Consider the following 26,675-nt stretch of genomic DNA (forward strand, 5'->3'; position numbering starts at 1 on the left):
GAAAAGCGGTTTCTTGCTGCGATGTTCATATGGAAATCAATTCGCGGTGGAGTGGGCGCTCTTTTCACACAAACCAGATTGAATTTCGTTTTTCACTTTTCGCGCGGTTCGCTTAGCTCCTCAAACGCCATTTTCTTCCCATCACCAAGGAGATGATCAAACTGGGTGCGAGGAGAGCGAGGGAAATGGGAAATTTTGAGTTTTCGGATTGTTGCACGCGCATGTAGCCATTTGTTTTTGGAAAGTGTGAAACCTTTCTCTGTCGAGTGTGGTTGAGTTTTTGAGCGAGGACCAGGGCAAAACAGTCAGTGGTCCCTCGACATCCCCTGCTGATCGTCCCTTGCTAATAGTAGTACTAGTACCACGTGTGGACCTCTCTGTCCCTAATTTCCCCTCGTGTTGACCTCAGGAGCTCTCTAGCTCTCTAGCCACAACCAGCTATGTTTCACGGTATGTACCGGTATGAATGTGCCAAGTGTAAATCTACAATGTACCAATGACTGAGTTTTATGTTCTGATGTACTTCATCACCAGCTTTCTTGACAAATGTGTGTTGGTGTGTGAGCCACCCGGCGCGTCTGTATTAGCACATGTATGCTCATTAATTTTGTATCATTGTTCCGAGATTCCAAAATTGGTTCGAAGCAGTTCACAGACACACGTGATGTGTAATTTTTTCCTGAATGAATTTTTCCTTGACGGCTAGAGTTCCCTGAGACCCGTCGCCGCTCCTATCAATCCTATCCACAGCTATTCACTATTACCCGTACATGTACGAGCTCGCATACAGACCACACCTGACCTGAGATGCAGACCATGCTACATTCATGTACATTGTGCAGATAAGCACGAGATTCGTACACTACGGAATCATGAATGGTTTTACGCAGAATAATACCAGTACCCACTCCATGTACTACATGTCCTTACAAAGTTACAGGACTTGTTACTGATACAAAATATACATGTACTTGAATAAACACTGTCCACTATCTCATTCGGTGACTTGGTGTACTGCCTACGGGTACACTAACCTTGCACTGTAGACTTGGACCACGCATTACAGTGCACTGCATATATTGCTACAGGATTACAGTACAACTGTATCTGTATGACTCAATAACATAACAATCATATAGATTTCTACTATCCTCACCACATACGCTGTCTGTCAGGCTGACTTCGTCCACCACACCAGTAACACGACTCCCAGTGAGAGAAGATCCTGATTCCTTCATACAACCCTGTTGCCACCATTAAAGATCTCATTTGTGAAGCTTGAACAGTGGTGAATGACAAGACATTCTCAGTACTGCTCTTCAAAAAGAGAATTACTGCGACCATGAGGCAGCATAATTGTACCCTTTGAGATAACACCCATGCTGACATGCCACAAGAATCAGTGCAAGATCACCCCGATACGTACGATATCATGACTATGGGCATCGATACAAAGTAGGCGCAGAGGATCATCACACACTGGATGTTGAGGTGGCAGTTCAGACTTTGAGCTCCAGCACCGCTGACTGCAGGTTATCAGTCACACGACATGGTCCTTGTGGCATTCATTCCATACAGTCACTCACCACTATGTCCGTGTGGCATTCACTCCATACATTCACTCACAGGTTGTGAGCTCTAGTGTATAGAGGATGATTATGTGCAGTGCGTAGTGTATAGAGTATGTTACTTGTTGTTCAGTGACCTTACTGACCTTACTGTCATTACTGTTATTACTGTCCTTGGGCCCTAATTGGTGTAGCCGTAGAGATCTAGGCACTGAGGGTTAATTTTTGTTCAGCCAGTCAGTGGCCTTGGCTGGCAATTTTCATCTTTCTTCAGCTAACTTTGTATGTATGTGTATTCTCTCTCTTTCTCTCTCTTTCTCTCTCTCTCTCTCTCTCTCTCTCTTTCTCTCTCTCTCTCTTGCTCTCTCTCTCTCTCTCTTTCTCTCTCTCTCTCTCTCTCTCTCTCTCTCTCTCTCTCTCTCTCTCTCTCTCTCTCTCTCTCTCTCTCTCTCTCTCTCTCTCTCTCTCTCTCTCTCTCTCTTGTGTGCACTATGCTGTACTGTACGGTAGCAATCTCTATCAAACCCGGCGAGAAGCACGTGTCGTCATTGCGAATGGTATGGCGTGTTACATCCGCTGCTCTAGACAAGTCCGTCACATTGTCTGCAACCGATGGTAGGTAACTAGGTTTATGTAACATTGCTACGTATCTCATAGCTAGGCGTGCCACCAGACCTGACATCATGTAACATTGCTACCTATCTCATAGCTAGACTTGCCACCAGACCTGACATCATGTGTTGTATTAGCCTCTCTGTACATTTACCCTTTGACTGCTGCGGGCTACTGCCCCCAGGGCACTATGGACCAGCGAAAATGGGTATAATTTGTACTGAGAAGTGAGAACACACCACGACACAAGTAATGTCCGTAATTCTAGTATCCATTCTCCAAAGTTCATTGTCTTTGGCTTCCTGGAAGCTACTTCAACAAGGAGAACCATGAGCTGAAGCACCAGTCTTCACAAAGGCTGGAGACCAGCTTTAGAGCAAAGTGAATTTGTCCTACAATTGTAGCGCAGCTGCGTAAGTCAAAAAGAGTTTTGCTTCAGCCGCCATTTGACTCTCCTTGCTCGTATCCAGCTCAATCATATTTTAGAACACTCCCCCGATTCCATCATGTTTATCGCCGTATTTGCCCATCTCTCTCTCTATCTCTCTCTCTCTCTCTCTCTCTCTCTCTCTCTCTCTCTCTCTCTCTCTCTCTCTCTCTCTGTGCGTGTGTGTGTGTGTGCTTAGCTAACAGCAAGAAGGCCACTGCGATATGTTTCCATAAGGATGGCGTTGCACACACTCTGTGCACGCTCAGACCTATGGTTTGTGAGCAGCAGATGCTGGATTTGGCCATTGCTCCTGATCAGCCTATAGAGTTCGCAGTATCCGGTGCCCATCAAGTCCACTTGTCTGGTATGCTCAGTTTTGAGGTGCGTAGTTCGTATTGGCATACAGTGACTTACACACAGACAGGCATACACTGACTTACACACTGACAGGCTGTAGAATCGGTGATGCTATGTTTGGCTGTAGAATCGGTGATGCATCGAGTTTGGCTGTAGAATCGGTGATGCTAGGTTTGGCTGTAAAATCGATGATGCTAGGTTTGGCTGTAGAGTCGGTGATGCATCAAGTTTGGCTGTAGAATCGGTGATGCATCAAGTTTGGCTGTAGAATCGGTGATGCATCAAGTTTGGCTGTAGAATCAGTAATGCTAGGTTTGGCTGTAGAATCGGTGATGCTAGGTTTGGCTGTAGAATCGGTGATGCTAGGTTTGGCTGTAGAATCGATGATGCTAGGTTTGGCTGTAGAGTCGGTGATGCATCAAGTTTGGCTGTAGAATCGGTGATGCATCAAGTTTGGCTGTAGAATCGGTGATGCTAGGTTTGGCTGTAGAATCGATGATGCTAGGTTTTTCTGTAGAGTCGGTGATGCATCAAGTTTGGCTGTAGAATCGGCGATGCATCAAGTTTGGCTGTAGAATCGGTAATGCTAGATTTGGCTGTAGAATCAGTGATGCTAAGTTTGGCTGTAGAATCGGTAATGCTAGGTTTGGCTGTAGAATCGGTAATGCTAAGTTTGGCTGTAGAATCAGTAATGCTAGGTTTGGCTGTAGAATCAGTGATGCTAAGTTTGGCTGTAGAATCAGTGATGCTAGGTTTGGCTGTGGAATCGGTGATGCTAGGTTTGGCTGTAGAATCAGTGATGCTAAGTTTGGCTGTAGAATCGGTAATGCTAAGTTTGGCTGTAGAATCGGTGATGCAAGGTTTGGCTGTGGAATCGGTGATGCTAGGTTTTTGGCTGTGGAATCGGTGATGCTAAGTTTCACCGTGTGGGCTGCTTATCCATAAGCACACGTATGTACATGCACTTGAAAAAACATGGATAGATTTTGAGTATTGTCTGGTGATGACTTCGGCATGAAACTAGAGGTACCGCAAGACACTTTTTTTGCCCTTCTCTCAATGTGTGTGTGTGTCTGCATGTGTCTGCATGTATGTGTGTGTGTGTGTGCGTGCATGTCTGTGTGTGTGTCATTGCACATCCCTATGGTTGCGGTACCGACAGAACGACAGTGACAGCGACGATGGAGAATACGAATCCGCATCCGAGGAGGACGACGATATAATGCATGGCTTGCGATTTGAAGATGACAGCGATGATGAAGATGATGAAGGTATGTCTGGCCATGAAGTATTATGCTGGAATGAAGTGACGGGTGTATGTTGCAGGTAACTTTAGCAGCAAGGTCGACTACATCAGCTTCATTGTAGTAAATTGCTTGCTCCTGTATGTGTGTGTGTGTGTGCGTGTGTGTGCGTGTATGTGTGTAATATGTAGGTCTTGGCGATGCATCATACGGCACGATGGCCTTGGCAGCTATGGCCCAGGGGCAGGATTTTGATGATGGTGATGACTCTGAAGATGATGAAGAATGGGGAGATGATGACGAGGAGGATGACGATGAAGAGGATGATGAGACTGATGAAGATGGTATGTAACTGGTTTTCTCTCTCACTGCCTCTCCTGGTGGAGCCGTATCTGTTCACAACATCTCCGTGTTTGTCTGTTCGCCTGTCTCAAACACATCATTCCAAACTTTCCTCTTACTTTTGCTCTGTGTGTGTGTGTGTGTGTGTGTATCAACATTAGACTCCGATGAAGACGGCCCTCGCATTCAAGAGCTGACCGCCGAGGAACTTGAGGCATTCCAGAAGTCCCAACAACAAGCAAATCGTGTAAAGAGGGAGAAGAAACCAGTAGCTGCTGCTGCAAAGAAACCAGCAGCTGACAAGACACCAGTCAAGGCTGCAAGCAAAGCTGACAAATCACCCGCTAAGTCACTCAAGTCACCAGCTGTTAAGCATGATGGTGAGTGTATGTGTGTGTGTGTGTGTGTGTGTGTGTGTGTGTGTGTGTGTGTGTGTTGGTCTAATGTACAGTGCAACTCTTGCTCCTATAGGACCTACTGTTCTGATAAGGCCGTCATCACACTCCGTTCCAAACCGGGTGGTTGTGTCATCAAACTGGCACGGTTCTTGACTCGCACACGCCGTCATGTTTTTGGAGAAATTTGAAACTTGAAATGCACGTACACGCTTAGAAAAAAGGACTGGGGACATACGCATGTTCATCCAAAAAGTTGTATACCCCCCCCCCCCCCCCCCCCCCTCTCCATACCACGTCTACGTTTCCCGTTTCCTCTGCTCCCGTTACATGGATCATCATGAAAACCGACCAAAAGCTCCTTACGTAAACGCAGAGCTTTATACCGCAGTGTGATGTCAGCCTAAAGGCCGATTCACAACGCAACTTATTGCGACATGCGACTTATGACACCTGCGACGGACTGCGACAGCGACACACGGTTCACAATCTTTTTCATGTTTGCGACATCCTTGTGCACTCTTGGTACTATGCACGTGCACCCAGGGTAGAAACTGTACTCCATTATTTTGTGTATGTCGCATGTCGCAAAAGTTGAACTTTCTTTAACTTCTGCGACAGGTGCCTTGCGACTGCATGCGACAGCTCGCGACAAGCGGTTTCTTGTCGCAGCTGTCGCAAATCGCAGAAAATTGTATTGTGAATCGGCCGTAAGACTCACTCTAGCTCAGTACATACTCTGGTATAAGACATACTCTCGCTCAGTACATACTCTGGTATAAGACATACTCTCGCTCAGTACATACTCTGGTATAAGGCATACTCTCGCTCAGTACATACTCTGGTATAAGGCATACTCTCGCTCAGTACATACTCTGGTATAAGGCATACTCTCGCTCAGTACATACTCTGGTATAAGACATAGTCTCGCTCAGTACATACTCTGCTAAGGCATACACGTTTAATACAGGCGTTACCCTGAGCACGGTTCTAGTGGCCCACCATACACAGTTTCCTACTGGCCGTGTGGGGTATGTCTTATCAGTGTTCCACTGTACTACACATCTGCAGTGGTGTTGCCTGTACACACTCCATTTAGAATTGTACTGTAAGAGTTACATGTTGACCAGGTAGTCTGCGCCTTGAACTGCTGTTGCTGTTTGCTGGGATGTTGTATACAGCTGTGCGGTGCCCCTGGGGCTGCTTGCAGAATCTGCGCTGTATGCTATTGTCACTGTATTTGCTGTATGCTACTGTCACTGTATTTGCTGTGTGCTATTGTCACTGTATTTGCTGTGTGCTATTGTCACTGTATTTGCTGTGTGCTATTGTCACTGCATTTGCTGTGTGCTATTGTCACTGTATTTGCTGTGTGCTATTGTCACTGTATTTGCTGTGTGCTAGTTGGCCAATTGAGACTTTGATCAGTTAGTTTTCTGTGTTTCTGTTTGTTTGTCTCTCCGTCTGCAGACAATGGCGAGCCCCTGGCCAAGAGAAAACCAGTGCCTGCTGAAAGCCCTAAGCCACAAGAGACCAAGAAAGCCCAACAATCACCTGCTGTGAGTATCAACACTCTTGTATGCCTCCTTCTTTTGATCAACTACCGACTCATGTTGTCTGGTGGGTGGTGATGCTGCTCCTATTGCTTGTCTTGTTGTTTCTACTGACAGTGTTAGCGTTTGCCTGGCCTGTGCTGACAATCGTGATGGTTCATTTACGCTGGATCTCATCTTGTTGTCACTTCTGTAACTTCTGTGTGTTTTTACCAATTTTGTGTGTTTTTAAAAATTCTGTGTGTTTTTACCAATTCTGTGTGTTTTACCAATTCTGTGTGTTTTTACCAATTCTGTGTGTTTTTACCAGAGTAGTTTATACTTGTTCCTGTATCTTGTTCCTCTTTCTCAGGCCAAGGACACCAAGCCCCAGCAACAGCAGCCCCAGCAGCAAATCAAGTTACCAGGTGGCATGACAGCCAAGACTATCAAGGGAGGAAACGGCAAAGCGGTCAAGCCTGGAGCGAGAGTAAGTTCTTGTGGTATTCTTGGGAAAGCATTACCATCTTGTCATTGCCAGATTGGCCACGCTTTTCGTCAGCTGCTGCTGCTGGACATACTTTTGTTTGTGTTGCTCTTGCAATATCACACCCGTTGTTATCACACCCGTCTTGCAACATCACACCCGTTGATATCACACCCGTTGTTGATATGAGGCATCCTCTAGTATTAATGTTGTAAAGATTGTTCCACTTGAACCACCACCACCAACGTACTGCTCTCCAGCCGGCCGTCACACACTACCAAGGCACACCACCAACGTACTGCTCTCCAGCCGGCCGTCACACACTACCAAGGCACACCACCAACCCACCTAACTCACCAACAAAGCTAGAACTTAGTAGATAGAGTGAGTTCTCTTCGATCGAGGCTGGATACTGCTATGGCCTTCTTGATCAATATTCCTCACGTGAAAATTAACAATTTGAATGAAGAAGTTGTAGCAGGGCTTCTATTGACGACTTCTTCTTATGAAACATATTATTTTTTTCCTTTGTTGTTATTGTTTCTTCTGGCAGGTGTTTGTCCGCTATCGTGGACGGTTGGCACAAAACGGTCGCGAGTTTGATTCCAACATGACTGGAAAGCCGTTCCAATTCCGCCTTGGCAAGGGAGAGGTGATCAAAGGATGGGACGAGGGTGTGAAAGGTAGTTTCATTTCGGCGGCTGCAGATATGGAATTTCTTATTTCAAGTGGAGTTCTGGGTTTGTTTGTCCGTATCTGTGCGTGTGTGTTGTGGAAGTCCGGCTTTGTTTGTCCGTGACTGTGTGTGTTGTGGAGTTCTGGGTTTTGTTTGTCTGTGTGCAGTCATGTTGGTTGATTACCTCTGTCCGTCTGTCTCTCTATTGTTTCTTTGTGCATTTTAGGCATGAAGGCTGGTGAAGTGCGCGAGCTTAAGATTCCTCCTGCACTTGCGTAAGTCAGCCAGTCTTATGTTTCATCAATTGGGTTTACTGCTGTTGTTGCTTTATTTATCCCTTGCTGCTGCAGATGCTGCTGTTGTTGTTACTGCTGCTGCTGCTGCTGCTGTTGTTACTGCTGCTGCTGCTGCTGCTGTTGTTACTGTTGTTACTGCTGCTGCTGCTGATGTTGCTCCTATTTCTTTCTGCTGTTGCACTTCTAGTCACTGTTGCACTTTTAGTCACTGGCATTACTAGAAGATCTAAATCCCGGGTGGCGGGTGTCTGGGCCAGTAGTATGCATGGTATTTATTTCCCTCTGTGTGTGTATGTTTGTATCAATAGGTACGGCTCACGTGGAGCTCCACCCAGCATTCCCGGCAACAGTACGCTGCTCTTCACTGTGGAGTTGCTGCGCTTCAAGTAAACCCACACTATCTCCCATGCCCCCAACTCGCTCAAAACGTGTTAACACAGGCACACACCAGCTAACGACTATGACAACAGGTTGCAGTTTATTTTTCATCTTTTCTTGCAACGTTGTGTGTCACATATCTCACTGGTACACGACCAGTTGAAGTCTATACACACGATTACATCATTCAGGAGTAACAGCTGTGTGTAACTGGGGTTAGCCTCCTGCTAGCACTATTACATCATTGAGTGTGTTGAATGACATCATAATTTTCTAGACTAAGCAACAGAGTCTCCTCTTTGCTGATGGTGGTGTTGCCAGGCGATGCTACCATCATCGAAACGGCTTGATCTTGAATAATGACATTGTGTGGTTTGCATAACGCATGCGGTTGTGTGTTTTTTCACCGTATGATCAGACACACACCTACACGGCTACAACCATACTCATACGCAGGTGTACATCTTTCTACAGAAATGATTTTGAGTCGTGTTCATTATGGATACCGGTTTTTTTTACTTCTTTGTGTGTACACATATTACAGTGCACTGAAAGTTTTCCAGGCCAAGACTATGAAGTACTAGTGGCTGTGCATGTGTGTTGTGTGGGTGCATGTTCTCTCTTCTCTCTCGCTCTATCTATCTCTCTCGCTCGCTCTCTATCTCGCTCTATCTATCTATCTCGCTCCATCTCACTCTCTCTCTCCTCTCGCTCTATCTCTCTATCTCACTCTCTATCTATCTCTATCTCTGATTTGTGAGTCAGGTTTGTATATTTTCCAGTCCTCTCTATTGGAAGGGCTTGAGAGACTCAAAGAGCAGCAGCCCCACAGTTTCTTGCCGGCATATCCTCTGCACTGACTGCAGTAGTGACACATGAACCGGCATATCCTCTGCACTGACTGCAGTAGTGATACATGAACCGGTGTACCACGATGCCACTGTTACTAGGCAATGTGCCACTCTGACACACAGGTGTCTGGTGACACTCCAAGACTTTACTGCTGACAACAAGAGGGCTGGGTTACAATACTCTGGCTGATAGGCAAAACTTGCCTTTGTGCAGCAGAGAGAGAAGATGAGACACTGAGTAAACGCAACGTATTCTATTGCAGTAACACCATCTATGTTTTGCTTTCGACATCTGCTTGGTGTATGTACTAGCCAGTTCAGGATTATAGGAGTGTGTCACCATGGTCCCCGGATAATGTACATACAACATACTTAAACTGCCACAAACCTGATAGACATGGCGACTGTATACAGGGCACGTGCCGCTTGGCATTAGTATTGACACAGCGCTGCCATGGACTCTTCATGTGCTGCTTGATGATTCGTGTAGTCTCGTGATGCAAAGAGGAGGCCTGTGTACGTGTGGCACTGTGGCACTGTAGGCCTTCATGAGCTTTGCACATGCACATCTACACAAGAATGAACAGATAATACTATTATTATCATACACATGCGCATGCACACACACACACACACACACACACACACGCATGCAACAGGGGAAATACACTGCAGTTGCCATACCCTGCACCTGTACCCTGGCCTGGCCTGGTATCTGCAGAGCAAACAGTACAATCCTGATGTAATCAGGCAGCTTGATTTGCATGACTCCGGACAAGGTACTAGTAACCTGAACAAGCATGATTATGGCACTTGAAGAGTTCACATGGCAAAATGCTCCGAGAGAGACAGACAGGCAGAGACACGGAGGGAGCAACATACCTGACACGGTCACTTGGTCGATCTCTTTCATAAGAGAAGTTATTAGTTCACTTCATCAATGTACACATGCTATCACCATGCACTGAAGCAGCGAGTCATGCTGCAAGAAAAGCTGTTCAACAGTTGCATGCAACAGACAACGTTACAGACAGCATTTCAGACAATCAAGTATGGAAGTACATAATCACATAGCCAGCCTTACCGAATATGATGCATTCAGCTCCGGGGTTCACTTGTTATAAGCCAGTCAGCCTAATACTGATTATACTGATTATACTGAATATACTAAATATGATGCATTCTGGCACTAGTACCACGGTTCACATGTCACTCAGTACAAACATCGCCATTTGGTACACTCATCGTGGAACAGCACGCTTTCATCAAACGTGTATACCGGTATTACATTCCAATAAAGTACATGAAGGTTGAGGGTTAATTAAATAAGGCTGAGATTCTGAGATTCAATGAATCTGATAATAATATTATTAGTAATGATATGAAATATATGAAAACAGAGGTAGAATAGAGATAAAATAAATGAAAATTGAAAAGTCACGGACCCAAGTTTGCTCCATTTTGTGAAGTTCAGAAATCTGACTTTCACCAAAAATTTTATCGTGGTAATTTTACATGCAGCATGGGGATGAGGTATGACATATTGTTGACTAGGAAATACGGACAGAATAATTATTGGCTTCACAAGAAATGACAGTTTGTTCGGACACTGCGGATGAAATCACACCCGGTCATGCCACTACACCAGTCATGGCAGTTGTCACAACTGAATCCACTTTGACAATCATCCACATCGGTTCAGTGTCGAGTGTTGAGACTAGTTGAGATTAGCATAGCTGCTAGGGTACATCTTGTTCATCTTCAGAATATATGACTGGGTGTGCATGCGTGCATGCGTGTGTGTGTGTGTGTGTGTGTGTGTGTGTGTGTGTGTGTGTGTGTATGTGTGTGTGTGTGTGTGTGTGTGTGTGTGTGTGTGTGTGTGTGTGGGTGTGTGTGTGTGGGTGTGTGTGTGTGTGTGTGTGTGTGTGTGGGTGTGTGGGTGTGGGTGTGCGTGTGTGTGTGTGGGGGGGGGGGGTGTTTTACTGAAGAGACAATAGATCTGCTGAGTGCAGGGCAGGGTATTGCTGGTGTTCAACACTTGTTTCCGCTAACGGTGATAACAGTTTCAGTGGGGAGCCTCTCGGTGACAAGAAACGATCTGGACATAAAAGAAAGGAGACAAAAAAATGCCTCAGTTTTCTCACTGCAAAGTATGATACTGGCGTGGACATGGAAATCCGGTCGCACGTCTTGCGGCGGCCCCAGAGCACTGGCCATGCAGCCGTGGGTAAGCAGTACACACATACGCGCTGCAGCTCGCTGGTCGCATGACTGTGCACTGTTCTGTACACGCTGAGGCTCAGGGAGAGCGCCGGCGCCGGTCAATCGACGGGATTTCCATGTCCACGACAGTACTTGGGGGATACCGTGAACCGGCAAGTCTAACGAGTCACAAAGTCTAATGTTTCAACGCCAGGTTTTTTGTTATTAGAAGAAATGTTATCGCGAACCTGGTTTGAGATGTATGTGTAAAGATGCGCATGCAGATGGGTGGCTAGGTTTAAAGGGGAAGTTAAGGCTAAAATCAATTTTCACCAGTTGTAGTCTTCGAGGTGCTGAGTCGAATGGTCTTGGTCCGAGGAAGCCGAGACGCTCCATTCCTCTTTTATTCCCAATCGAACTTGCGCACTTCCACCGAAACTGGGTGACTGCGCCCTACTAGATGGGGATTTGTATGCAAAATGTCACTAAAAGCGCCATTTCGTTCTTATAAAAGCACGGATGACCGCGATTGACTACAGTACTGGCAACTGTAATCCGACACCCTGGCCTGAGCGATGGGTTCACATTTTAGCGGTCTCTGTTTCGTAGTTTTACCATCCCGTGTTGGGTCTTTGCGATGTGAGCGCACAGCTAAGGCCAGGGGGTCAGATTTCAGTTACCAGTACTCTACTAGGGCGCAGTCACCCAGTTTCGGTGGAAGTGCGCAAGTTCGTTTGGGTAGAAAGGAGGAATGGAGCGTGTCAGCTTCCTCGGACCAAAACCATTCGACTCAGCACCTCGAAGACTACAACTGGTGAAATTTTGATTTTAGCCTTAACTTCCCCTATAAACTTTCTGCACGTTACCATGCCAAAACGGAGACTCCCTCGATTTAGGCTAAGGCCTGTGGAGAATCCATAAATACAAATACAATACAATACAAATACAAAATTACAAAACGTTAAACTTTTTGGTTTTAAACTTTCCGGTTTTACAGTAGCAGATAACCATGGTTGTCATGGTGATTAGGCTGGTGTGTCATGCATGTGACATGGACCATGAGAGCTAACATTGTCAACAGTGCACCTAGAGAATGATAGCGTACAGTTAGGTTGTGTTTGTTTGGTGTTACTTGTTCGGCGGCATTCCAAGGTCATTTCAAAGTAAGTGGACTGCGTGCACGCTATCCCTTGCTGTGCGTAGTACGAAATGTACCTGGGACATGTGATATGAGCTTTCGTTGTCGGAGCCCCATATGATGCAGAGTTCACTCTTGGGAGCAAAATACTCTTGATGACATCATCATCATTGCATGACAATCACGAGAAAAACGTTTTTTGGAACCATCGCATCATCATCCCAATGATCCCATCATTATGCCATCACCATGACATCATCATTATGCCATCATGACATCATCACATGATCACACCATCATGACAACATCATTACCTTTCACTGAAGCGCCGTGGACGGGTGATGTGTTTAAGATGTTGGGTGATTGAATCATAGGTGAATTCTCTGGAGCTGTAGGTACGCTACACGTTGTTAGCATGTGTATAGATGGTGACGAGAATGGTGAACTGCGCGCCGATGGATTGGCTTGTGAGAGCATACTGCCTAGACTATCACCTAGACTGTCACGTGATGAGCTAAGCTGAGTCTGAGCTGGTACGGTGTCCAGCATAGGATCATCATGAGTCAGGTGATGCTGCTGCGGGTGATGATGTGGGTGGTGCTGGTGGTGGTGCTGGTGCTGTGGGTGATGCTGGTACTGGTGCTGGTGCTGCTGCTGCTGATACAGCGGCTTAGGCGGTCGAGACACTTGTGCCAATGGTGATGGAACCACGATATCTGCAACAAACACACACACAAACACACACACACACACACATGTATGAACACATCCACACGACGGAGAAGACAACAAAGTCATCGCCCACAGTGTGTGACAAGCCAACACACAACAATACAAACAGTAAAACCGGTGTTTGCCGAATCCTGTACCAAACGGAATCCTGTACCAAACGGAATCCTGTACCAAACGGAATCCTGTACCAAACGGAATCCTGTACCAAACGGAATCCTGTACCAAACGGAATCCTGTACCAAACGCAATATTTCCTCTGCTGTCTTAAATCCTACTCTATTTTTCTTTTGAAGTTGGTTTCTCCAACGAGGAGAACACGCTTCTTGCCGAACTACACTTGACACTTGACTATTTTTCTTTTAATCTTTTCCTTACATTTGTGTGCCTGTAACTTTAGTCGACCTCATGTAATAAGGCAACACTGCCTGTTTGTTATTCGACGTTAAATAAAAACCAAAAATCCTGTATTGACCGGACAAAGCTTCATGCACCGTGGATCGAACTCGTATCCCTGGATCAAGCGGAATCCTGTCATATCAGGACAGTTTCCGCAGCATCAAGGGCATCCGATTAGGGCAGCTTTTACTCTACCAGTTTAGTTTTCACTTGTAGTAGGCTAGTAGCCCATACAACACGGCAGCAGCAGCAGCAGCGCCACGGCAGCAACAATATCACATGCACAATGGCAGTAGAACCACCACCACCAGCAGCAGCAGCAGCAGCAGCAGCACCAGCACCACCATCACCATCACTAGCATTAACAGCAACAGCACCAGCAGCAGCACCCCCACCAATACCAGCAGCAGCAGCATCGGTGGTGGAGGTGGCTTCTCTGAATAGTTTCGAAATTCAGAGCCTAGATCAGTGCTGCTTTTTGCTTCCCAGGGTACCCGGGGCAAGAAGTGGCATAGCCAATACGGCTGTGTGACCGCAGTATGTCGGACACCCCGCATGCAGTGACTGCAGTATGTCGGACACCCAGCATGCAGTGACCGTAGTATGTCGGACACCCCTGCATGCAGTGACCGCAGTATGTCCGACAACCCCCATGCAGTGACCGTGGTATGTCGGATATCCCGCATGCAGTGACCGTAGTATGTCCGACACCCCTGTTCAGTGACCATAGTATGTCGGACACCCCTGTTCAGTGACCATAGAATGTCGGACACCCCTGTTCAGTGACCATAGTATGTCGGCACCCCTGTTCAGTGACCATAGTATGTCGGACACCCCTGTTCAGTGACCATAGTATGTCCGACAACCCCCATGCAGTGACCGTGGTATGTCGGATATCCCGCATGCAGTGACCGTAGTATGTCCGACACCCCTGTTCAGTGACCATAGTATGTCGGACACCCCTGTTCAGTGACCATAGTATGTCGGACACCCCTGTTCAGTGACCATAGTATGTCGGCACCCCTGTTCATTGACCATAGTATGTCGGCACCCCTGTTCAGTGACCATAGTATGTAGGCACCCCTGTTCAGTGACCATAGTATGTCGGCACCCCTGTTCAGTGACCATAGTATGTCGGCACCCCTGTTCAGTGACCATAGTATGGCGGCACCCCTGTTCAGTGACCATAGTATGGCGGCACCCCTGTTCAGTGACCATAGTATGGCGGCACCCCTGTTCAGTGACCATAGTATGGCGGCACCCCTGTTTGAAATAGCACATACACGTACACATACACCTACATGTACACATGCATGTAGGCCTTTCACAGAACTCACTGTTATTCTTCTTGGGAGATTTTCCGATGGGATAACCACCACCAGCACCACTGGTAACACTGCTCAAGACTGGGGTGTTAGCTGCTGCTGCTGCGGGTGATTTCGGTAGCCTGACTGCATCCCGGTTTGAGTGGACAGGTGGAGTGGAATTGCTGTTGTCATAATGATGCGTCAGTGATACCGCTTTTCCAGGTTTGGGAATCGACACAAATACATTCGCAAATGCACTGGAATCCAGTGTGTTACCACCGCCGGATGAGTGTTCATGCGCCGAGTTTCCATCTCCAACGGTGTGTGCTGCTGCTGCCACCTCCGCTGCTGCGGTTATGCGGCGATCTCTCTCCATGGCTTTTGTGTACCTGTCGCCAGGGGTAACTGTGCTGGTTGGCATGGAGATGAAGATGCTGGAGGCACGCCGTCCTTCTGGATTACCACTTGCAGCAGTGATGTCATCATTTGTCACGGTGATGTCATCATTGTTCACGATGATGTCATGATGTTGTTGGTGTTGAGTGTCAGCCATGAACTGTTCGTCTGTGGAATAAGCAAACCACATTCAAGAACGGTCTGGTGAGTTTCAGGTACAGATATTCGTATATACAGTACATCAGATACATACAGTACATCAGATACATACAGTGCATCGGATACATACAGTACATCAGATACATACAGAACATCAGATTTTTTTTTTACGAGGTAACGGCCTCTTTTACGGGCAAAATAAAGTCATGTAGACGTGAAAAATTGAGATACCATGAAAGGTAAAATAGAATTTTATTCAAGTACAATACATTGGGAAACTCCAAGAAATTCCACGTAAAACAGACGGAATTCAGTTTTCAATGGCCGATGCCTACCCCAGCACCATCCTGCGTCGACAGGCCTGTCAGGCGCCTTCTAGACCCGCGAAGCCGGAGGTCGACTGCATGGATCACTGCAAATTGGCTGCGAACTCGCACCCAAGCCATGATGATTGAAAATGGCTTGTCCCACCTGAGGGGGAGGCGACCAGCAAGTCGCTTCTGATAGCTGGCGTATTCGCGATGTAGTACCCCATCCGTGGAACAAACCAGTGGTGTGAACGACCCACGGAGGTCCTCGGAGGCCTGACGATACTTCTTTTTCTTCGCGTTAGCAGCGCGGTTGGAAGTAGCTTCCCAGGATGAATGGGAGTAACTGGGTGCGTTGGCATCAATGATGCGATTATCAAAAAACGCCACCCTGTTATCCTCCCACACACCCCGGGCAAGCCAATCTGCCCGAAGAGCAGGCTGCCCCGCCCGATCACCCTCCGGCACCATGATCGGCTCGACGACAACACCACTACAGTACATCAGCCACTACAGTACATCGGATATATACAGTACATCAGCCACTACAGTACATCGGATATATACAGTACATCAGATACATACAGTACATCGGATACATACAGTACATCAGATACACACAGTACATCGGATAAAAACAGTACATCACCTTAGTGTACCGTATATTAGTATATAAGCCGTCCTCAAATAGAATCCGGAAACATCAAATTGCAAATAATCCGCCCTTGCAAATCAAAAAACGAATATAGCATAGTAGTGTTCTTTCTCACCGTCAGCGATGCCGTCAGCATTAGTCTCCTTTGGTTGATGGACGCTGGTGTTCTTGTGTGTGGATAGTCCACTGATGAAGACAGACGCTGGTTGAAACTCACTCTGTTGTACCATGCTGATTCTCCGCTCTTTCTCAGCCACTCGCTGCTCTTCTGCATCAGTGCCAGCACCCAGTCCACCATCACCATCACCATCACTACCGTAGCCATGGTGGTCGGGGATGGCGGTAGTGTGGCTATTTCGACCAGCAGGCATGGACATGAAAATACTGGGGTGCGTGGGGGCATCCTGTGACGTCGTGCCATGAGCTGCATTCGACTCAGCTAGTGCTGCTGCTGCTGCTGGTGCTGCGGTCACTGCTTCTGCTTCTGCTTCTGCGGCTGTGTTTGTGTTGTTGTATTCACTCAGATCTGCACAAAGAATGCAGGACAGAGTCAATGTTTGGCCCGAACACACCATTGAACTACAGATTACTACTTTCAATCGTGGATTTCTGAGTGCCCAATTTCAACAACAATAGCAGCGTGCCATTAAGCTGCGTGCAGTTTGTCATTGAGCCGCATGCACTCATTGAACTGCATTCAATATGATCACAACCCCATATCATTCAGTTGTATACATTCCCTCAAGACCAAGCATGCTATAGGATGCAACCCCCATATCCTTCACTTGTATGCCATCCCTGAAGATCAAGTATTCAATATGATCGCAACCCCATACTATTCAGTCCTATGCTATCCAAGAAGACCAAGCATGTAACTGGACGGCAATCACACCATTAAGTTGTATACTGCACCTGTCAAGTCCGGGCGTGTAACGAGAATGACAATCAGATTTCTACGGAAATGAACTAACCGCCGGTAGCTGTTTCGTCTTTGGCTCTATTCTCCGTTGCCTGGGGAACAAGTCCATCTTCAGTAACCTGTGTCACACCGCCATGCGATGCCCCTGACATAAAGACCATTGGGGCCGCGACGCTGCCATTGGTATCCATGTCTGGTACCTTGCGGGGCAAGCGGGGTCGCATAGCTACTGCTGTGCCACCGCCAAGATCGTCGGGCATGGCAATGAAGACGGTGGAGGATTTACGCCGGACTTTTGGAGCGTTATTAGTTCTTTCCAGGTCTTGTTGCACTAGCAGAGGAGAGAGCAAGAGAGTGTGAGTTAGAGAGACATAGAAAATAGAGAGAGACAGGCAGAGGGACAGAGAAAGAGAAAGAAAGAAAGAGAGAGAGAGAGAGAGAGAGAGAGAGAGAGAGAGAGAGAGAGAGAGAGAGAGAGAGAGAGAGAGAGGGAGGGAAGGAGGGAGGGAGGGAGAGAGAAAGAGATAGAGAGGGGGGGGGGGAGAGATAGAGAAGGGAGAGAGAGAGGTAGAGAGGGGAGAGAGAGAGAGGTAGAGAGAGACAGGTAGAGAGGTAGAGAAAGCGAGGGAGGAAACACACAGACATAAGGAAAATAATTTCGTGGTGGAGCTCAGATTATGTTTGCACGTTTCGCAGACGTCATCAAAATTCCTAACACCTCATCATGGAAAGTCCGATCAAATTAAGCATTCATGGTTGCACGGCACATGGTGAAAATATCTTGCTAACATTGCCACAATGCAGATCATGCCCTAGAAAGAATCCTGGTAATAGGTTTCGGTGACCTCATGGTCCAGCTCATACAATTCATTGATAAACATGCTGTAAATAGTGCTGATACACAGACCTTCAATGAACCTGATAAACATATCATTAAATAACCCTGATAAACATACCTTCAATAACCTCAAGAAAAATACCATCAATTACTCTGATAGGCATACCATTAACTACCCTGATACACATACCTTCGATGGCCGTGATTTCATCTGTTGTCTCCACTAGTGCATGACCTTGCTGTACTTCAGCAATACCTTCTTGCAAGGTCAGTTCATCCGCAGTCTGGTTTGTACTTGTGCTCCGACGAGTACCGCGGAGCATCGACGCGTTGTACTCCTGTTCAACAGCCAATGTCATAGTGTCCATGGAATCCTCCTGCACAGAGATCCTCCTGCCGGCCCTGTTTGCTGACGATGCTACAAACACTGGGGCTGATGCTGCTGCTGTTGACGTACTGCCATTAGACATGCTGCCTTTTCTGGTGGTAGGTTTGAAAGGATTGTGCCGTTGTTCTTGTTCTAGTTGTTGTTGCTGATCCGTGGCGGTGTGCCCGTTGGATACGCCTAGATGCATATACACCAGCGACTGGCGACGTTGGAGTTCTTGATGTTCACGTGAGAGAATGTCCCGCGCTGCGTCTTCATCAAAGTTCGCCTTCTGCACGGCATTGGCAATGGAGATCATTCGGAGTGTGGGGAACTCATCGGACAGGTGATCCAGCATTCGGGCCTTGTTGTAACCATTGGCTGCTCCCCCGCTACTGCCATTTGATTGTGTTGGCTGCTGTTTGAATGTACTCACACTCTGCAATTCAACATGCTCTGTTCAATGATGTCATGTCAGTGTGCAGTGATGTCATGACAGTATGCAATGATGTCATGACAGTGTGCAGTGATGTCATGACAGTGTGCAGTGATGTCATGACAGTGTGCAGTGATGTCATGACAGTGTAGTAGTGTGAGAACACAGAAACACATACAGTAAAATTAGACTCGGGTGGAGAGCCAAGGATGAATTATAATATTAATAAGAAGAAGAAAAGAGGACAAAAGAGCGTTAGTGGGTACTATAGTGTAACTTGTAGCTCTTTGGTCCTCTTTTTCTACTTGCTAGCCTATGTATAGCCAATCAGAGACACTGGTATAATGCCTTGTTCAGGATAGGTGTGTGTGTGTGCGTGTGTGTGTGTGTGCCAGCTAGTTCGGTTGGTGGGTACACTTATGCCAGATAGTGTTGGGCCTGTTGCCAACGGGCTCGGCTGCTTGAAGGTGTATTGTTGTACCTACCACCTTTGTTGGTTTCAGGGTTCATATACTTTCTATTTGAAGTATGCATACCTGTTAAACCATGGACTACTTCTGGCTAGATAAACTCTTGTGTAATCAATGGTGCTAGTGAAGCTTTTATCAGATCCACTCTGATTTAGCCACCCACACTAGTACCAAGTATTACCTTCACTGAGGGCAGGGGTACCTGCAGTTGGATCCCGGGACGGATACCCTGATGCCGTCAATCCTTTTTCTGCACCTTGTCCTCACCCACTTACTGAGGTGTGGTGAGCCCATAAGTGGGATCATTTCAAGTCCACCCTAGTTTGGGGATTTCAGGGGGTGTCGGCCGTTGGGCGGTTCAATGGCCAATTGAGTCATCTTTCCAAGATTCCTTTTGAGTCTCTCTCCCCTCTCCCGGGGAGACCCACGTGACCAGTTTTGGCAGTGAGCAAGTACAAGTACAAGTGTGTGTGTGTGTGTGTGTGAGGGAGGGGTCTAGGTGTTTATAAGGATATGCACTGTTTTAATCACACCAAGAGTACCTTTCCCTAAGTAATCGGATACAACGACCACGGCACATGGTCTATTGTGTTTATCCCCCCCCCTCCCCCCACCCTCCCCCCTCCCCCCCCCACCCTCCCCCACCCCCCCCCCTCTCTTTCTTTATTGCATTGAACAAAGCCAGTGCTCTCCAGACTGAAACAGTTGTTGGTGCCAAGAAAATCTCCTATACTGGCTATGGGAAATCCCTTTACTGGCTATGGGAAATCCCTATACTGGCTATGGGACATCCCTTTACTGGCTATGGGAAATCCCTATCAGTACTGGCTATGGGAAATCCCTTTACTGGCTATGGGAAATCCCTATACTGGCTATGGGACATCCCTATACTGGCTATGGGACATCCCTATACTGGCTCATGATGGGAAATCCCTATACTGGTTATGGGAAATCCCTATACTGGCTATGGGAAATCCCTATCAGTACTGGCTATGGGAAATCCCTTTACTGGCTATGGGAAATCCCTATACTGGCAATGGGAAATCCCTATACTGGCTATGGGACATCCCTTTACTGGCTATGGGAAATCCCTATACTGGCTATGGGACATCCCTATACTGGCTATGGGACATCCCTATACTGGCTATGGGACATCCCTATACTGGCTATGGGAAATCCCCTATACTGGCTATGGGAAATCCCCTATACTGGCTATGGGAAGCACTAACCTTGTTGGGCACTGGGGTTTCTCGTAATCAAAGAGGAATCACCGCCGTACCTGCAAGTCGGAACACCAGAGTAAACGTGAATGTCTAGTCACACACTGATCATTCTATTCCCCGACTCTTTCGTTCATTTTTCCTTCTCATTTAGTCCTCGGTATTATTGCAAGTCTCCAAAACCGCTCTCCAAATCACTGTCATATTGTGTTTGTCCATAGTTAGGCTGTGTGTGGCTAGGCTGTGTGTGGTTAGGCTGTGTGTGGCTAGGCTGTGAACACTGAACAGTCAGGCTGTGAACATTAAGGCTGTGAACAGTTAGGCTATGAACAGCCAGGCTGTGAACAGTCAGGCTGTGAACAGTTAGGCTGTGAACAGTTAGGCTGTGAACAGTTAGGCTGTGAACAGTTAGGCTGTGAACAGTTAGGCTGTGAACAGTCATGCTGTGAACAGTCACGCTGTGAACAGTCAGGCTGTGAATAGTCATGCTGTGAACAGCCAGGCTGCGAACAGTCAGGCTGTGAACAGTCAGGCTCGGGACAGTTCGTCGAGATACTTTTCTCAGCGCGAAAATTCAGGGCTCACAGCAACTATGCCAAAACCTCGATTACGTGGGAGGACATCTTGGATCTGATCACCATGGAAACGAACTCGCGTGACCGCTAAGCGCAGGCGTAGAACGCAGTCGCGCAAGGAGATTTTGACTTGCTTGGGCTTAGTTGCTGTGACAAGGACTGAGTCGTGAAAGGTGAAGGAGATGGCCGGAGACTGTCTCAGTACTATCTCTATTTCATTTTGGTAGTTCTTGTTTCCTTCCAAGTGGAATATTTCGCGAGCAGTGTTGGCCTTGTCGGCCGAAGGCTTCATTCAGACTGTCCGCACACGGAGTCCTGCGAAAAGTAGCCCCGAGCAGAATCCTGCAGTCGTTGACGAAAGAGTTCAACATCTACAGCCGGGCAGCTACGCCGCTGATGCACAGGCGCGGGTGACGGGAGAGCTAGAGGGAAAGGACTGGCATTCCTTGACGGCATGGAGCAATGACTCACGTCGTGTTCTAGTTTTAGTTTCTCCGCCGTGAAGTCCTGTTGTGTAAACGTAAATATACGGCTGGTCTGCGAAGAGCCGTGTAGCGCAGTGGTGACGATGTGGAGTTGTGAATTATTTGATTCGCCACTCCGTTTCGTTGCAAGAGAACAAGTCCAATGGCTTCGCCGTTGTGCTGGCCATGTATTTCTTCGTTCTGCCATAGCCTTGATAACTCCTGGAGGACACAGCGATGAAGCGCCAGGCGAGTAGCAAAAACATTTCAAAAAATTGCTTTGCTGCTAGTGTTGTTTCCGCATTCACAACAAGTGCAGGGCGCGCGGTTCTTCCTCGCGGCTGCACTGCAGATAGGGTTGCCTTTGAAATGTTCGTTTGTACCCGTCTCTGGCCCGATTTTGATGGCCAATAGCTTAAAATTTTCAGTAGGAAAATTAGAAGAACTTCTCCGAGAGACTTTTCAATTTTAGTACAATAATCCAAATCAGAATTACGCCTGCACCAACTGATACTTTGGCTCCATATATACGCCAAACCGTATCGATTAAAACAAAAAACTCTCGGACAAATCCTTACAATGGGTATTGAGAGTATGTTCCTAGAGTTTCAGAGGCCTAGGGAAAAGCATTGGTACGAATGAACATTTTGAATGCACCCCACTTTCAAGTTTTCAGTGATATCTGCCTGATCGCATGTACACGATTCTGGCATGCTGGCTGGCTCGTGTGACAGCGGCCTGTCCAAAATGGCGCCCACGCTTTTGTGTGATGCTGTGAGCCCTGAAATTCACAGCGTGACAGTTCATCGCTGGACACTTCACAACCCCACACTTCACAGTATCAGCGGGTCAATTCACACCATGGACAATTCACATTGGCACAGTTCACAGCGGTGACAGCGCCCTGTCATAATGCACACCTTAGTCTGCTAGAAAAGAAGTGGTTTTCCATCTGTTCGTCCTCTTTCTCCCGTGTAATGATGGACTTTCTAAGCGACGTCGCCGACTATGTGACGACGACAAAGCGAGGTGCACAGAAGATCATCTACAAAGGACATGGCTACGTAAAGGACAAGAGTGGAGGGGAGGAATTTCTGCTCCATGATTCTGGTCCTGCTGATGGCAATCAGCGATACCTTGTCTTCTCCACAGAGAGGAACATGGAACTCCTGGCGGATGCAGAGCACTGGTTCATGGGTGGAACATTTAAAACCGTTCCAAATCTCTTTTACCAGCTGTACACCATTTCTACCGAAAAGAGAAGTTATTTTCTTCCTTTGGTGTACAGTTTGCTGCCGAACACATTACAGGTGACATACGAGAGACTGCTGGATACCTTGAAACACGCTAAGGATGACATCAACCCGCAGAGTGTGTCGATGGATTTCGAGAAAGCCGCAATGAATGCCGTGAGCGCCAAGTTCCCGGAATGCTCTATCCGTGGCTGCTTCTTCCACCTCACCCAGAATATTTATCGCCAGGTTCAAACAAATGGTCTTCAAGAGCGCTACATCGCTGATCCTGAGTTTGCCTTAGAGGTGAAGCAGCATGCATCACTTCCGTTCGTGCCACTTGGAGATGTTGTGCACTATATTGAGGTCCTGGAAGAGAGTTTGTCCGAAGAAGCTGAGCCTCTTATAGAATACTTCGAACGACATTACCTCGGCACTCGAAGGCACAACGGCCAGAGACGCGAGCCGATGTTCCCCATCTCAACATTGAGTGTCCATGCTCAGAGACGGGAGCCGATGTTCCCCATCTCAACATGGAGTGTCCATGCTCAGAAAGTGCTCGGTGAAGATCGTACGAATAACTGCCAAGAGGGCTGGCACAGGAAGTTTTCATCAACCATATCTTGCCACCATCCCACTGTTTGGAAGTTGATAGAAGAAATAATGATAGAGCCAAGCCATAACGGAGAAAACCTGGAAAGACACATAGCAGGCGACTCAGGACCACCACCCAAGAAAAAGTATCAGGACCGAGACAGAAGGCTACTTGATCTACTGCAGTCTTTCGAAGAGCGGCCACCCGGGGAGTTCCTCAGGGGAATTGCCCACAATTTGGCTTTCAATGTCATATGAAAACTCCAATCCCTTATTAATTAATGTGGAAGAGAAAAGACATATGGATACGAGTTAAGAGTAACTCTCCATTACTGTAACATGATACTATATACAGTCAGAAAGTGCAATAACTAGGCACAAAACTGACAGAGTACTGAAACATTCGACGTCCTGACACCTAGCTTCAACACATCTCCGTAGCGCTAACCGACACTTCGTTTTCGCAAAGCTTCCCTTTCTTTACTTATCTTTGATATTTATGACCCACCCAAGTTGGGTGGTGTGCTGCTTTGCTGCTTCGAATTGTAGTTAGACCGCTTTGTCAAATATCGTACTGGTCTCGTCATCGTCCAGTAACAATTGACATTCTTTGTTCCGTTGGGACTGTAGCTTTTGCTCGTTTTCGTTGCGCTTGCCTTCCCCTCTTTGGTCTTTTCCATAACCTTGAACCTTCCAAGTTGGAAGGCTGTCGGTTAGCGCTACGGAGATGTGTTGAAGCTAGGTGTCAGGACGTCGAATGTTTCAGTACTCTGTCAGTTTTGTGCCTAGTTATTGCACTTTCTGACTGTATATAGTATCATGTTACAGTAATGGAGAGTTACTCTTAACTCGTATCCATATGTCTTTTCTCTTCCACATTTATGTATGGCTCAACATCCGAGTTTCAAATGGCACACCTTATTAATTAATACAACAATCAGTTCTAAATCCATGATTAATTTTTTCCTTGTCTTCTTTAGAAATATTGATTTGCTAGGCTGTGGACTGTCCCTGCTGTGATACATGGTGTGAATTGTCTCGCTGTGAACTGTCCCACTGTGATTTGTCACTGCTCTGAATACTGGCCGCTGTGAAAAATCTCGCTGTGAATAGCGGGCGACGAACTGTCGGGCTGTGAATCGTTCCCCAGTGAACGGTCGTAGATCCCGGCTGTGAACAGTTAGGCTGCGAACAGTCAGGTTGTGAACAGGTAGACAGTGAACAGGTAGACTGTGAACAGTCGGGCTGTGAACAGTCAGGCTGTGAACAGTCAGGCTGTGAACAGTCAGGCTGTGAACAGGTAGGCTGTGAACGGTCAGGCTGTGAACGGTCAGGCTGTGAACGGTCAGGCTGTGAACAGTCAGGCTGTGAACAGTCAGGCTGTGAACAGTCAGGCTGTGAACAGTCACGCTGTGAACAGTTAGGCTGTGAACAGTTAGATAAGAGGATCCAGGCATAGTACGTATTGTAAGTCAAATATTTTTTCAGCTTTTATTTCTTGTGTACTTGCATACTGGTATTAGTTTAGTCCCACAATCTGCGATAAAATGATCAGCTGTAGCACCTACTCCACTTTTATGTTTATGTATCTATGTCATTCGGATCTTCCCAAGTTGTACATTGTACTGTTGAGATACCGAATTCAAATAAATCAATACCAAATATGCAGCCTCCGAGGGCTTGATATATTTACAGAATTAAAATTTCAGCCTGCACTGCCTGTACACCCAGTTAAACAGTACTTTGCAAACAAACATTTCAGATGCAACCAATATTTAAGGAGGAGGCCGAAAAGAGCCAAAATAGAAATGCGCCTGACTGATCCTTTGAATAGAAATGCGACGAATATCAATTTTGGACTCGGATGGAGAGCCAAGGATAAATTTATCGAAAAGGAAAAGGACCAAGGAACTACAAGTTACACCATAACGATTATAATTAGTGGACATTATAGGGTCACTTGTACTTCCTTGGTCCTTTTTGTTTTCTATAATATTAATTTTGTTGACTGTCAATACATCAAATTTGAAACTGTCCACCTCTCCACACTACGTTCTTGGCCCCCATTCACCACACCATAGCGAGGAAGTTCGTTCTTGGATGGGTGTTCCATATCCTCCAGATAGCTGTTTCGTTCATTGAGAGAGAGAGGTCATCAGTGGAGACAGATACTAGATAACCATAATTATCACTACATCATCTGATTACATCATCTGATTACATCATCTGATTACAGTTCATTTAAAGACACACCAAAAAATCTAGTTACACTTACGCAGACGTCTTGTACTTGTACACTCTTTCACGCCGACGTCTGCGTATGATGCAGCAAGCAATGATGATAAGTAGCAGAACCAATACCGATACACCAACGATGACAGCGATGATGACTATTCGATCACCGCGTGGGTGGACTACGGCAGAATCTAGATGTCCATACACGCACGCGCACACACACGCACACACACACACACACACACACACACACACACACACACACACACACACACACACACACACACACACACACACAAAGGTAAAATGAAGAAGTGTTCAGTGGTACCCTCGTCTTGGCTTGATCTCATCTCCTCCTACCCCTCCTCTACCCTCTTCCTGCCAGGGTCAATACTAGCATCCCTGGCAATGTACTTATCATTCAAAAACCAGAGTGCACATACACGTACATGATCAATCGACTAGGTACCGACTATGTGCCGGGCATCACTGCCGGGCATCACTTCCGGGCACCACTGCCGGGCTTCACTGCCGGGCTTCACTGCCGGGCATCACTGCCGGGCACCACTGCCAGGCATCACTGCCGGGCTTCACTGCGGGGCATCACTGCCGGGCTTCACTGCGGGGCATCACTGCTGGGCATCACTGCCGGGCATCACTGCCGGCATGCTTGGCTTCTAGTCACCCTCTAAGGCAGGGTCAATTCATGCCAGCTAACATTAGCGGCATATTATGACATTGCTGGTGAGAATTGGCTACAATGCCACCAGGCCATAGTAGTATTGGAGGGTGCTTGTTGCATGTATGCACATCATGTGACATGTATTGTAGGATGCTCAGTGTTGCATGTATGCACATCAC

General features: G+C 47.0%; 2 protein-coding genes across 2 annotated transcripts in view; one reads left to right on the top strand and one right to left on the bottom strand.

Moving 5' to 3' along the window:
* Positions 1-226: 226 nt before the first annotated feature.
* Positions 227-8,885, top strand: LOC135825604 (uncharacterized). The gene is made up of 11 exons (XM_065338213.1): positions 227-450; positions 2,079-2,183; positions 2,807-2,991; positions 4,130-4,238; positions 4,403-4,555; positions 4,715-4,933; positions 6,419-6,507; positions 6,854-6,970; positions 7,521-7,650; positions 7,870-7,918; positions 8,248-8,885. Exons 1-11 carry the CDS (start codon positions 441-443, stop codon positions 8,327-8,329), a joined length of 1,248 nt encoding a protein of 415 aa, XP_065194285.1. The 5' UTR covers positions 227-440; the 3' UTR covers positions 8,330-8,885.
* A 1,125-nt stretch (positions 8,886-10,010) lies between these two features.
* The window catches only part of LOC135826568 (uncharacterized), a 33,813-nt gene continuing 17,148 nt past the window's right edge, over positions 10,011-26,675 (bottom strand). The window contains exons 7-14 of the mRNA XM_065339173.1: positions 25,855-26,005; positions 20,724-20,773; positions 18,412-19,044; positions 17,436-17,714; positions 16,580-16,990; positions 14,977-15,510; positions 12,826-13,227; positions 10,011-11,269 (exon numbers count right to left, since the gene is read on the bottom strand). Coding sequence (XP_065195245.1) covers positions 11,151-11,269; positions 12,826-13,227; positions 14,977-15,510; positions 16,580-16,990; positions 17,436-17,714; positions 18,412-19,044; positions 20,724-20,773; positions 25,855-26,005 — 2,579 coding nt within the window. The 3' untranslated portion in view covers positions 10,011-11,150. The remainder of the gene's footprint in view (positions 11,270-12,825; positions 13,228-14,976; positions 15,511-16,579; positions 16,991-17,435; positions 17,715-18,411; positions 19,045-20,723; positions 20,774-25,854; positions 26,006-26,675) is intronic.

Source organism: Sycon ciliatum, chromosome 10, assembly GCF_964019385.1.
Source record: "Sycon ciliatum chromosome 10, ocSycCili1.1, whole genome shotgun sequence".
Classification (NCBI taxonomy): Eukaryota; Metazoa; Porifera; class Calcarea; order Leucosolenida; family Sycettidae; genus Sycon; species Sycon ciliatum.